The sequence below is a fragment of the Mastigoproctus giganteus genome, chromosome 11 (genome assembly GCF_048544385.1).
Source record: "Mastigoproctus giganteus isolate SK-2022 chromosome 11, ASM4854438v1, whole genome shotgun sequence".
Lineage (NCBI taxonomy): Eukaryota > Metazoa > Arthropoda > Arachnida > Uropygi > Thelyphonidae > Mastigoproctus > Mastigoproctus giganteus.
The window spans coordinates 113,183,632-113,198,242 of NC_143585.1; the positions used below are offsets into that span (position 1 = coordinate 113,183,632).

General features: G+C 37.8%; 1 protein-coding gene across 9 annotated transcripts in view; it reads left to right on the forward strand.

Moving 5' to 3' along the window:
- LOC150078358 (uncharacterized) overlaps positions 1-14,611 on the forward strand; it is an 821,930-nt gene that overhangs the window by 373,684 nt on the left and 433,635 nt on the right. For 7 of the 9 annotated variants that reach the window (XM_090384968.1, XM_090384969.1, XM_090384970.1 and 4 more), the window contains one exon: positions 420-504. In XM_090384968.1, the coding sequence (XP_090241094.1) occupies positions 420-504 (85 nt within the window). Of the gene's footprint in view, positions 1-418; positions 505-14,611 lie in introns of those variants that run through there. The other 2 variants (XM_090384975.1, XM_090384976.1) reach the window with 2 other exon arrangements.

Consider the following 14,611-nt stretch of genomic DNA (forward strand, 5'->3'; position numbering starts at 1 on the left):
ATTAAAATCTGCAAATGAAATTGTAATGCTTATGTTAAATAAAATAACTGTCTGAACTGAATTCTTTTCTGAATTTGGATTCTGCCGCAACTGATAATTATAAACATAAATTGAAATTCAACTCTCCCCTCTGTGTAGTGCTTAATAGTGTGTGTGAGAACAGGCTTCCATTCTACCCTGCGCTGAGTGTACCAACACGAGCAGGTTAATGACCTTCACGCTTAGACAAGTCTGGTGTATGCCTGTTTCGTTGTAACAAAACTACGCCCACTTTCCAGGCATAGTTCTTAACCAAAGAAAAGCCTACCCACTCCTCTCACTGTTCTGTGATGTATATTTGTGTGCGTGCGTGCGTGCCTGTCCTGTTTAATATACGTCAGATACTTTCTAACGTCGCTCCTTATTTTTATTCTTTGCAGGAGCTTACTCTGACTGATGATACCGTGCTCGAAGAGCACAATGAAGACCCTTGCCTCGTACAGATGAAGTTGATTGGAGATGGAGGTAGGTGCTGCTGTCTTGTCTCTTCATTTCCTTATAATAAAAAAAAAAAAAAAAAAAGAAAGAAAGAGACAAATTAATAGTGAATCGCAGATTGCCGAAGTTCAATTTCTGGTATTACAAACAAAACTGGAAGTGACTTGGAATATTTACAAATAGGTCAAATTTAACAGACCTATTATTAGTAGCAGTAGTGGTTGCGGCATATGATGCAAGAAAGCAAGCTGAAAGAACATAATCCAAAAAAAAAAAAAACTTACATCACCTGCCCATCCAGTGCAATAATTTGTCCAGTTCTTCCTTGAATTTATTCAACCTACCCACTTCCACAACAACAGATAAATCAACCACCTGCTGGCTGAAGACAAACCTCTGCACATCTATCCTGAAACCATCCTTCCTCGATTTGAATTGTTTGTTATTTGGTTTTTTGGGAGCATTAGCAACTAAGGCCATATTGCTCCTGGGATATGCGGTGGTCATTCCCTGACCTTTCCGCAACCTCCGTATTTGGTGCTGATGGGCTCAAACCCCGATTTAATCAAGAAACGTGTACTACGCACTGCTGCTCCTTCCCACCTGGCTACGGAGGCGCCTCGATTTGAATTTATACCCCCTCATGTGTATAGTCAAAGCAAGAAGAATGTCATCAGCATTGAGCTTGCCCAATCCATTCAAAGCCTTAAACACCTCAGTTAGATTACCCTGCACGTGTTTAATATCCAGAAGCTGTAATTTGCAGAATTAAAGCCTTTCTTGGTAAACCCACCCTTTCATTTCCTTCACAAATCTCATTGTCCTTCTCTGCATCCATTCCAACTGATCTATATACTTCCTAAAATGAGACCTCCCAATCTGTGTGCAGTACTCAAAATGTGGCCAATCCATTGCCTTGTAAAATGGTATAATCACCTCCTTATTCCTTCTAGCAACGTTGCTGTATATCATTGACAAAACCCCATGAGCTGTCCTTGCAGCCTGTTTGCATTCCTCAGAAAATTTGATATATCACTGCACAATTACCCCCCCCCCACCACCAAGTCTTTCATTTTCCACTACCCTGAGTGTAGTACTACACAGTTGGTATGTTAATCTGGGATTACTGCTACCTATATGCAGTACCTTGCAGTTGTCAATGTTAAACTTCAACTGCCATTTTTCAGCCCATGTGCCTAATTTTTTTAGATCTTCTTGCAGTAGCTTACCCTGATTATTGTCATTAACCACCCTGCCAATCCTGTATCATCTGCAACCTTTAACATTAAGCCTGATATACTATCAATATCATTAATTAATACAGAAAACAATAATGGGCCCAGCACTGAACCATGGAGGGGGGGGGACTCTAATAACATTAGTCCACAAAGAGCAGTGCCATTGATAACCATTCTCAGTCATCTCCTACTCAATTGTCTCTTTATCCAGAGTAGTAGCTACACTTCTGCAATTTCACAGCAGTCTTTTAGGTGCAACTCTATCAAAAGTTTGTGATATCCAATTATATATCAAAATTACATTTTGCATCCAGTTCCTTTGTTACTGCATCATAGTATCCAATCCGATTGGCCAAACAAGGTCACCCCTTAACAAATCTGTACTGTGACTTCAGTATTTGCATTCCTGTCTAGATAGTCCCTACTTCTCTAACTAGAGACTCCATTATTTTATGTGGAACAGATGTTCAACTAAGATGTCTGTAATTACTCAGATCATCTTTTGATCCCTTTTGGGGATACTTTCACACATCTCCAGTGCAGTGGACCTCCTCTGAGTCCAAAGATGCTGTTATAAGTATGGATAAGGGTTTTCTTACTTCCTTAATAGAACTGAATAGATCCCATCTACCCCAGACATCTTTTTTTTTTATATTCAGCATCAACAGTTTCTCTTTTACTTTCCTTTCGATTATCACAAAATAACTTGGTTTCCGTTTGGATTTTGGTGAACTTCTGGAATTCCCTTCCCTAAAGAACTTCTCATGCATGAATACAGATACAAAATCCCTATTCAGTTTGTCAGCAACCTGAGCAGAATCATTGACATCAAGTGGACCAATGTGATTCAACCCCTTCCTTCTACAGTCTCAGCTGTTAGATAGATTGTTAGATTTGTTGGTGCATCAGCAACATAGACTATAAGTCTCAGTTGTGAAAAGCAGTAAATAAATCTTTGCTGCTTTTCTTGGCATTCTTTGGCAGAGACTTCTTGTAACCTGTCTGAGCTTTCTTAACCTCCTCTGTGACTTGATTACAGAATGGTTTCTCTATCAACCATAGGCTTTTGTATTACATGATAATTTATATGCCTCCCATGCATTTTTATTTTCTGCTTTAAGTCTCATCAGTTCATCTGACATCCATTTAGGTCTAAGGCTAGAATGGTATTTCTTAGCTAGTATGAAAAGCCTAGTGGCTTCTGCAATCACTTTCCTGAATGCTTCCCATTTAAAATTTACTGTTGGTAACATCATCAGATGTTATCAATGCCGACCGGGCTAGCCAGGTGGGTAAAGTGCCTGCCTGGCAACCCCAATGTCGCGGGTTCGTATCCCGCCTCGGGCTTGGATCAAAGTACTGCAAAAACTTTGGGAGGTGCACTATGGCCACAGAAGCCGATGCGCCAACAACTACCAAAGGGAAAAAAAAAAAAAAAAATTTATCAATAAATCCAATTCCCTCCAATAAATTCGCGAAAGTCTTGCCAGTGTGCGAGTGACCAATTCAAGTTCCAATCTGGAAAGTTAGTCTCCCATTCTAACTATATATATTTTTTTTTTGGGCTACTCTTATTTTTCTGTATAGTTATTTGTTATACTCATCAGAGTCATTAGACCTACTAACACACTCATACTCATTTTTATTTTCCCAGCGCTTATTTCACAACAGACTGACTCAGCATTGCACTGGCCAGCCATGTCGACTGGATGCACTACCTTAGATTTAATACGCTTCTTAAAACAAGATGCATTGTCGAATAAAAGGGCGACTTGCAAAACAAAATGAAATGAACGCTTGAACGAAATAGTAAAGAACCAATATAAATCAAAACGGAAAAAAGAGATAGAGCCCTCCAAGGCTGGATTTACTGAAGTTGGGGCGATTGCTCAGGGAATGTGAGCTGCGAGCTAGGAACAGGACTAAGTTACTAGACTCCTCCTCTATCCATATAAGAAGATAAATGGATGGTATTTAATAATCATTAATATTTTTACAGAATGTAGCATTTTTATTAGCCCTAATATTTCATACTTGCTACTCCCATCGATAACTATTGTCACAAATTTTATTTCATGTAATTATGCAGAGGGGGATGCGTTCATCTACTTTGCTCGTTATGTACGAAAGATCAATGTCACTATTGTATTTATTTATTTTTCACGATATTGCTTTGGGGAACGTAATTGTTCGGAAAGATGACAGTTTACGGTGTAATCTAAGAGGTAACGGAACTAGAATATGTCTGTCTGGGGTAATAGTAGCTATTACAGAATAGCTAACTACTAAAGGATAATATATCGTTCATGTTTTACAATATTTTTGATGGATTGGCGATAACATTGGTGCTTTGTGAACAACAGAAGTGATATTGACAAGAAGCCTCAGATATATGATACATTATCGTTAAGCCCCAGAAAGTGCACTCTAAAAAATTGACCAACTTATTAAAGTAGAATGTGGGGGCGAAACTTACGCACAATTCAAAATTTTGCGCATAGATGAAAATGTAAAAATTGATACGATGCCAACTGTTTGAATGGTGACTGTGTAGAGAAATGTGTTATTTGTCTCAGCACTTAACAAATAGAAGAATGGTGTTTACTCTGTGTAACACTTCTTCCTGACATTTACCTAATTTAGTTAATCCAGATGTAAGAGAATTGATTGGTCTGAATATGAGACCTTACTGGACTACTACGTAGCATAAAACTATGCAACTAGCGAAAAGAGAATTCTGCTTGTTTTTTTTATTTGTTTATTATTATAATCCATATGGTGCAAGGAAGCCTGAGGTTTATTCTGCGCCGACCGAAAAAAAAAAAAAAAAAAAAGAGAGAGAGAGGTAGAAAGGAATCACCAAGAAAGAGAAGTATGATGATATCCAGCTCGGGACCCTGGGTGTGCCAAGCCCATACTCACCAGATGTGAGCCCCTGGGGCATTTAGTAGACTGTCAATCAATGAATATCGGCTTCCAACCTTGACAGGCAAGAGAAAATCGGCACTTCACAGATTTAATGAAAACAACAAAAACACATATCCAACGTATATGGCCGTTTGGGTTATGTTGGGTTATTTTAGGTTGTCAAATTTGATTGGTTATTATAGCGCTTTTGCTGTACGGTTTATTTATTCTTTAGACCATGTTTTATTTTTTAACTTATTCAGACAACATTGCTTTTTTTTGCTTTATTTATTATTATTATTTTTAACTACATAGGAAAGCTCTGTGATGTTTTCTCAGAGCAAAACGAACTTCACCCTTTTATTTAGTTTCTTTGGTACTGCATTTCCTAAAATTTCAAATACATGATTATGAGGGGAAGGGGGTCTATAGTAATTCTTAGACAAAGCGGTAAAAAACATGTTCGATATAAATAAATTAAAAAAAAAAAAATATATATATATATATATATATATATATATATATATATATATATATAACTGCTAAAGCTATTTGGCGTAGTTGATGTTTGTAAAATTACAGGACTATTTTGTCTTTTTACATATCTTTCTTTGACTTGCACAGTTTCAAGGACACAGGAAAATGTTAAAGACATGTGGAAGTTTGCGTTTATCCAGAGCCGGAGAGTAATTGAATATTAGAATCAATTTTCTAGTGTTGTGTTAGGAAGCTTAAATAAATCGAAGGAAGACTGGACAAAAAAAAAAAAAAAAAAAAAAGGACAAGTGTTTTTTTTTTTTTTTTTTTTTTGGCTGATGCTGCATAAATTTGCTTTGTTGCATCAGATTTTTCTTACCCAATTTAAACTCTATAGGTTGAAAAATGCACAAAAGGACACCGTAATGCTGCTTTTTTCCTATTTGCACACAAATCTCATGGATGTAGAAGTGTTCATTTGAACGTGATTCGAGTGGAATTAAGCGTATATAAAATCAAATTTTGCCAATTCATTAAAAACCGACCTACCTAACAAAAAAAAAAAAAAAAGTCCAGACATTTATTATTGCCAATTGTTCTAATTAAAAAGGTGCAAACCAATCTTTTTGAAACTGAAACAAATGTTGGAAAACCCCCATCTGCCAAATTAAATACGAATGCGGAATTTCAAATGATATCTAAGGTTTCCAGTATCCTGACTGGAGAAAATTGCTGTCTCTTTGACATGGAGGAAGAACTAATAATAAGCGATGCGATTTATTTCAAATATATTCTAACATTTGTTGATTGAAAGGAGCTTTTTTAGGTATAACAGCTTGTTTGACAGACGACCGTTGTGCTTCTACATTTGATAACCTGAGAATGCACGTTGTTGTGATTGGAATCTATTCGTAATAAGAAAAATTTTTGTTTTGTCAGAAGATAAAAGTAAAAACTGGTAACACTGAATCCTTTACATTTTTGTCTGTCATTTTTTTGCCTTTATGTAATATTTCTAATATTTTTAGGGCAATAAAGGCGCAATTACAAGGACATTTTCGGAACATTTTAGGTCACCAACATCCGAGTCCTAACAATAACCGTTTCCAGCAATGAAGGTAAAACACCCTTGCTAAACTAAGTATTAAACAGATAAAGACGTGTATTCATCACATTATTCACAGATATATACAGTAGACTCTAAAACAGTTAGTAAGGTAGGTGCTACAATATCCCTTCCTAATAATCTCCCAAGCACTCCCAATTGAACTACTCGTAGCTACACCGCCGAGCTGACGGTTGTACTTGAGTTCACTGAACAATACACTGACTCACTAAGCGTAATAAATGCTCTTCAACAAAAACTCCTCTACCCAACTGATTTTGTATCAAACTGATACGACTTACAGTTTAAAAAAAAAAAAAAAAAACACCAATAGTAACAACATTAGTTTTTCACATGTCTTTAGCAGGCTGCGTGGAAACCCCTTCCAAACCCCAGCACACAGCAACCAGATTCTCTGACCTTAACCTAGCAGACTTCTCATACAAAAAAAACGTGCTCTTTATGTCATCCTGAAATAGCAGTCTCTCTAATTGCATATGGTTCACCTAATACTGATAAGAATAAATCATGCCACTGCTGTTTCCAAATATTATTCCCTGTAGTAGTTGCGCCGAAAAACTCCCAACCAAACAAACAAACAAACAAAAACTTGTCATGAAAAAGCCTTAATTACAAGGCGTTGGTCTCTGAAGTTGCCAAGCTATTGTAGGAGTTTCCTCGTACTGTATAGTGTATGGCACCAAGTGGTGAAATTACAATGGTCGTTAGGTGAGCGAAAATCATATGGATATCCATATCATATCGTAATATACACGAATATTTTATATATATTCGTTTTTATTTTAATGGTTAGTAGTGATAGGTAGATACACGCCATGCAGATTTCCATTCTTTCATTGATATAAATAGACTTATCGATCGTCGTTCTGCTCAATGAGTTGTGTGCGACGTCAGCCCTCTCACCATGTCACATGATGTATGAACATTAACCATATAACTGACTGGTTTATATTAAATTTACATAATTTCCATTGCGTGGAAAATATACCTTATACTATGCGAATAATAATAATATGCGAAGAAAATGGAATTTCCCATCATTATTTTCCACATTTTGATCCTGGAAAAAAAAAAAAAAAAAAACGATTAGCTAGAATACAGAAAGGACTTCGTTCCACCAAAGACGGCACAGATTGTCTTACTGAACAGTGCTAGAAGATATAGGATGAAAACTTTAATATTGTGTGTAATTGTAAATTTCTTGTGCTTATTAGCAGGTTATAGTTTTGTAATTATAAAAAAATATATTTATTCCCTACCATACATAACTTTTTCATATCAGATTTATAATACTCTCCTGTTGTCAAAAAGTGTTATGTATCTACAGTATCCAAAATACTGTATGACAGTATTATGTATTATCATTTCCATATTTTATTATTGGAAATGCTGTATGACAATGGGAATTGGCCGCTTGATTGGTTTCAGTTTACACGATCAGTCTGGAATTTAACCTTCAAACGGTCCTCTGTCAAACAGTAAAAATAACAACTTTGGGTAGGTGGGGTGGACGTAAATAGACGGCGTGAAAAACTGATAAAATATTGAAATCAAAACAGAACAGTCACCTTGTTAGTACAGTACTACTACCACTTTTCTCGTTCAGCAATCTGCTTGTTAGGTTTAGGATAGGCCAGCTTTCTTGTTTCGTTTTCGTGTGGTTTCCAGTTCTTTAATAATTTTATCCATCTATCATTCTCCATTCTATCTATATGTTTTTCCGATTTTTGTACTGTTGTATTTCTTTGTGTATATCATATCATATATCATATCACTTTTAACTAAAAGAGCGAATTTTTTTTATAGAGGATTGCCCATATAATTTTCAAATCTCAAATTGAACAGAATTTTTTACTGAGAGAAAAAAAAAAATTGTTTTTCTTAATGTTTTGATATAGTACTTTAATACAGTACAAAAAGCACTGAACATATGATAGTCATAATTGTTACCTATGGTACTGGTGCACACTAGCAAATAGGCGATACAGTGCACGGAATAGCATGCGTCCCCAAAGAATTTAAGCAGTAACAGTTCTTAATTTAAAAATAAAAATAAAAATTGCTCGTATAGTGCGATTTTCGGATTAGATTGCCTCAGAGATGAAGGGAGTGTGGAAACAGTTTGGTGACTCAATTTTTACGCAGATGTACCTTTTGTACAAAAAATACCTTACCTCTTCTTTCACTGAAGAAATTGCCACAGGCATATAATAAATGAACATGATTTTACGTAGAAGTGATAGTAAATCCATAGTGACTTCAACAAAATATATTATTTAGAACCTCCCTTTAAGTAACTTCGTTATTTCCTTCTATATACTGTTAATGCCGCATAAATAAACCGAAAGCTTCTGAGCCCCTGTTAATTTTTGCGTTTATATAATGTAATAAGATATTTGCAATTAAAGACTGATGACTTTACATCCGGGGTGAGCGATCTGCGTTCGTAATGCGACGAATGTCTAGAATAATGACAAGGTAGTTAAAGTAGCCAGTGCATTACATTTCAGGCGCGTTACAATTTTATTTCTTGAATTAAATTAATATTTTCTTTTTTGGTGATTAATAGAAGCGGAAAGTAAATAACTATTCATCTTGTTACAAATTAATTACTAATTTATTAACGACTAATATGTATATGAAAGTAATTGTTTTACAACAATATGGTCAGTAACAGTGGTTAGTAACTGTGCTAATGAAACCTGTATTATATACATTTGTTTCCAGATTTTCTTCTTGAATTTGCTATCGACTACTTAGGATACAATAAATCATGCGGTTTACATTTGAACGAACCAGTTCTATAAAGTTTCCCCATCATGCATAATTAATATATCAAAATTATCGTAACTTGAAATAGCGGTAATTTAACAATAAGTACGTGTGTCTTTTTTACGTGAAGTCTACACCTGGATGAACGCTGAGTGTCCTGTTTTTTATTATCCATATGGTGCAAGGAAGTCTTGAGGCCTTTGCTGCCCCCAGCCAAAAACAAATTTCTGCGTTACCGTGTGTGGAGAGAGAGAGAGAGAGAGAGAGAGAGAGAGAGAGAGAGAGAGAGAGAGAGAGAGAGAGAGAGAGAGAGAGAGAGAGAGAGAGACTGAAGTAGAAGGGAATTACCAAGAAAGAGAAGAATGATGATATCTAGCTCAGGAGATGTTGGGTACTCAAACACAACAACCAAGAAACCTAAGAGCGAATATGTCCTCCACCTTTATCCCTCAGAACAGCCTCGATTCATAGTAGCATGGACTCAGCGAGTGATTGAAAGCGTGCCACAGGGATGCTAATCCATTTGACTCATTTGTTTCCCATAGTTACAAATTGGATGGTTGCATATTTAAACTCCAAAAAGCGCATTCCACCTTATCCCACAGGTGCTCAATTGGATCGAGATCTGGTGAATGTAGACACCACCACAGTAGGCTGAACACACTCTCGTGTTCATAGAACCAGTTCTGTACAATTCTGGCCTTGTGATGTGGTGCATTATCCTATTAGAAGAAACCATTTGCAGATGGATACACTGCAACCATGAAAGGATGCACCTATTCGGAAACAATACCCAGATAACTTGTTGCACGTAAACGTTGGTGCACTGTATAAAAAGGGTCCCCCAGTGTGCTCCACGAAAACACTCCCCCCGCACATTACACCGCCGCCATCACCTCCAGTCTGCATTGTTGAATATCCTACAGGATGAGTCCATTGATTCATGCTGTTTTCGCCGTATTCTATTCGTCCCATCAACGTTAAGTAGCAGGAACCGGGATTCGTCAGCCCAGGCAATGTTATTTACTTCTCTCCTGGGCCAACTGTAACCGTATCTCTTTTTGTTGTTGTTGATGGAAGTCAGTTCGGTCGTCTGCTGCGACACCCCATTCGTGACAATGTACTAAGAGTTGTGCATTCTGAAATGCCTTTTTGGTTAGCACTGTTGTGTGTTGTTATTTCATTTATTGTAAATTTTCTGTTGCCCTGCACAAACGTTGTCAACCTCCACGAAAACACTTCACCACACCATTACATCGTCACCACCAGCCTGCATTGTTGAATAGCCGACAGGATGGGTCTTTTGATTCATGCTGTTTTCGCCATATTCTATTCGTCCTATCAATGTGAAGCAGCAGGAACCGGGATTAACCATGTCCAGATCCAATAATCAAATGATGCCATTTGGTTATTAGATCAGGACATGGATAAGCTTTTCGATATACCTAGAAGCCTATCCATTCTGAATAACAGAGTTATAAAGCTTCATACAGGAGATCGCACCCTTACTAGATCCGTCACCGCAGGAGTCCCACAAGGAGGGGTCCTTTCGGGCCTTCTGTTTTCATCCATTATCTTCCCACTGGTTGCACATTCTCGATGTCTACTGAGCTATGCGGATGATATCAAGATACTCACTCCCATCATTCCCGGTCAAGGCCTAGATCTGGTAAAAGTGGAAATTAACAACACTCTCACCACAGTCACATCTTACCTCTGCCAGTTTGGGCTCAAGATCAATCCTGCTAAGTCCGAATTCATGGTGTATTCATCGAAGCAAACTCCTTCTCTCCAGCTTTCGGTCGGCAACACCCTCATCCCAATTGTGTCCAGCCATCGTGATCTGGGCGTTGTATTTGACCCAAAACTTCGATTCAACGCCCACATGGATATGCTCCTCACACGTGCTTCAAGACTCCGGTGGATAGCAAAACAGCATCTCCTTCATATCACAGATAAAAAGATAACCGTGGGGTACATAAGAACAGTTATCTTTCCACCTTTACTCTATGCTGCTGAAATTTGGGCGTCAGCGGCACCGTCAATAAAGAAACCACTCTTTGCCACAGAATTCTGGCTCCTAAAGTGGGCCAACAGGAAGCACAACCTTCCAGCTCTGATTCGTACCACACAGCTTGCCAACTCTCTCGGAATTCCACGGCTTCCCACCTTAATCGATGACCAACGCCTCCTAGCAACAGTCAAGATGATAACAGGCATAATGGCAACACCTTCATTCTGGGATACCTGTGGCTGGAGGATCCCCCTGCTGCCCTTAGGGCCAATCCCGAGCTCTACTCGCATTCAGCACGACTCCATCTCTCGGACAGGTTCCTTCCTCAGCAGATGCTCAAGCAAACCCAGGCACTGGACGCCGACCTGAACAAATTCGCTGCTGACCGGACTTACCGGAAAAAAATTATGACGAGTAGGACTAATCAGCAATGACTGATGTATACCTTGCATCTGTTCCTGTCTGATTGAGCTGGTGCTCTTATCTCGATGTTAAGTCAGCTCAAGCAGATTTAACTCTCGTAAGGAGTTCTCTCCTTTGTATTATAATATGTTTTCTTTGTAAAATTACCTTTTTGTAAATAATTGTTCAATTTTCCCAAGTTTGGGAAACTGTAAGCCCCTGGCTTTATGGCCGTGAAGGGTAATAAAAGATTATCTCTCTCTCTCTCTGTCTTTGAAGAAGCAGTGCTTGACACTGGTTATAAACAATTTTTCTCAAACTTGCATGATATATAAATTTTGACATCGCTTCCTATGTAACTTTGCAAATATCATGATCTGCGAACACATTCATTTCATCAACTGAATTATCAGTTACTTTCCTACACCGTGCATTAATTAAGGGAACAGTCTGATTTGCTCTTTTTTTTTTTCTTTTTATTTATATGCATGTAAACGTTATGTAGTTTAAAATGTTACTTATTAGTAACATAAAATTAAAAATAAAGAATCTTTATCGTTGTTTCACCAAGAACGGAAACAATAAAGATAAACTGCTCATTACATGTTTTTGTGACTACTGGACTAAATTAAAACTTATGGGTATAAAATGTATCCGACGAAAGCCGGAGAAACACGAGCGCAATTATAAATAAATTGAAATATTAAGGTGTGCGCGCGCGCGCGCGTGTTGGGGATATGGTTGTTTATTGGCGCATTAGCTGCTATGGCTATAGTGCGCCTCGGAGTAATAGTAGTACATACATTAGAAGGAAAGCTTGTAGATGATCAGTTTGAGTGTTCCGTATTCAGTAAAGATTGGTTTTAGAAGAGTCAGTTTATTCTTATTGAATGTATGGATAGCTCGCATACAAACGCTGAGTCAGTTGTTTCCTTCATTATGTAGCGCACAAAGTTGCAGTAGTAACTTTAGTAACATAATATCCTGCAGTTGAGGAAAGGGATTCGCATCACCACCATTATCTGTACTATGTGATAATTCAAGAGAATTGTCTTCACATTCTGACATTTTGACTATTTTAATATATCTGTGGAGTTGGGTAAACGCTTTCGGAGAGGGGGCGTATACAGTGACTATTTTGTATATACTTTTTTTCCTGTTTATTTAAGGTTGAGACAAAACGGGTGTCTGTCTGCTATCATTGAGAGGCTTATGAAGGTCAATCTGAAGAAAGACTGAATAGTGTATAGCAATTCAGGTGGGATTATTTTATAAATTGGAGACTGGGAAGGGGATTGTGCCAATGACCAGTGTCCTTTATATTGAATATTTTTGCAGTTGTAGTTCTCCGCAAGCATATTTGGTTTTGGCAGCCTTGATAAGTGCATTTGTTCAGTCATGTCAGTAGTACGTGCCTAACAAGAGAGGCAGTGTTTATGGATGATCAATATGAAGATTCAGTATTAAAAAACAAAAATAAAATTAAAAAAAAAACGATCTTTTAGAAAAGAGAAAGCTGCAGGTACCATATTTCAATCTCGGATATACCATTAACAAAAGGAATATTGCTACTGTCTTTGTATCATTTATGTGAGAGAGATGTTTCGTTCTTGTTTTGTTGGCATTGAATTTCTTCATGGAGATTTATATGGTAGTTGAACCTTGTCTTTTGATCGAAAAAGGATACCAAAATTTCTGTGGCAAGTGACATTCGGTATAGGCACGCTATCAATTTGTGAAAGTATGTGTTGAATAAGGGTTTTAATGGGAATACCAGAATGACTGAATTGTTCGTGTTCAGGTTGAGGCCAAAGCATCAGGGATATTGAGCAAATTCATTGAGCAGGTTCGGTTGATTATTAATCGTTATGGTTATTGCAGATGGCCATGATTTTTGAGGTATAGTTGGAGTATCTTGATGTTATCAGCTGATGTTAACACCATGATCCATATTTAATGAAGGAGCAGTAATAAAAAGGGAGGATAACAAAAGAATCTACATTCCTATAAAGTTTGTAGGAAGATTGTTTAAGGCTTTTAAATGAGTGTCTAAAAATATTTTTAACCGATGGATACATTGACAAAAGAAGACTTGTTTTTTTTTTTTTTTTTTTGTGCAGGGGTGAACTGGCCAGGCGATCGAGCGGCAATCGTTTCCTGGGACCAACAGAAAAATTGAGTCATCGACTAATAATCATGATACGACAAGTAATTCACGCGGGACCAAAATTTTTAGGAGCTGCCAGTCCAGCCGTTGTCTTATGAATGAACTAATCGTTGTTACAAGAGAGAATTTCAAGAAATAAACGATAGCGAATATAATTTGTATGCAAAATTTTATATTTGGTTTATTATGTTATTTCCAATAAATATTGATTGATATACGTGTACCACCTAGATAAATTTTTTTATGGGGTGTTCCATCAAAAACGCTGTCTCTGTAAAGGATAGTGTGGTTTTAGTGTAGGCTGTGTAGCGTAGTGTTGGCATGTTGTTCCTCCGGCCATGTGTAGTGCAGTTGGTAGAATCGCCATTCTCCCCACACCGGGTGGAAAAGGCCTGAGTTCGAAACCGTCGATGACGTGAGGAATTTTCATGGGCTTTTTTTCACAACGCGGCTCGGTTAGTCAGTTTCATGCGAGGGTAGCTTGGATTTTTTTCTTCCAGAAACTCTGATTTTTCGTCCAGCAAACACGAAATCGACCACAGAACAAACTCAGTTTACAGACAATATGTACGGAACAATATGTTCTTAGTCGATGATGCTACTAAAACCTTACTACGAAATCCTCCGGCCGTTTAGCTGTGGACCCTGGTGAGCTCCCGTTGCTCGTCCCCCACCAGCAGGAAGTAGGCCGGGTGTAGATAAAGTCTCTGGCTGGGACGAATCCTGGACGTCGTCTGAGCTTGCCAGGGAGGCCGAAAAAAAAAAAAAAAAAAAAAAAAATGGGAGTTTTTATTAGAAAGGAGCACGGTGGGTGGGGGGAAGGGATATTCAAGTGTTGGAGAAAGGTGAAGATAGAGAATGTGGATGATAGGAAGATTTCCACCTGGGAAACAGAGGGGGGAGCCCATCCTTCGGGGGGGGTGACTGTTAAGAGCATTGGAAATTTTGCGGTATAAAATAAATAAATTTTTTGTTTTTATTGCGGGACAACCACACGGTCGGAGGAGTTCACGAGAGAGAGAGAGAGAGAG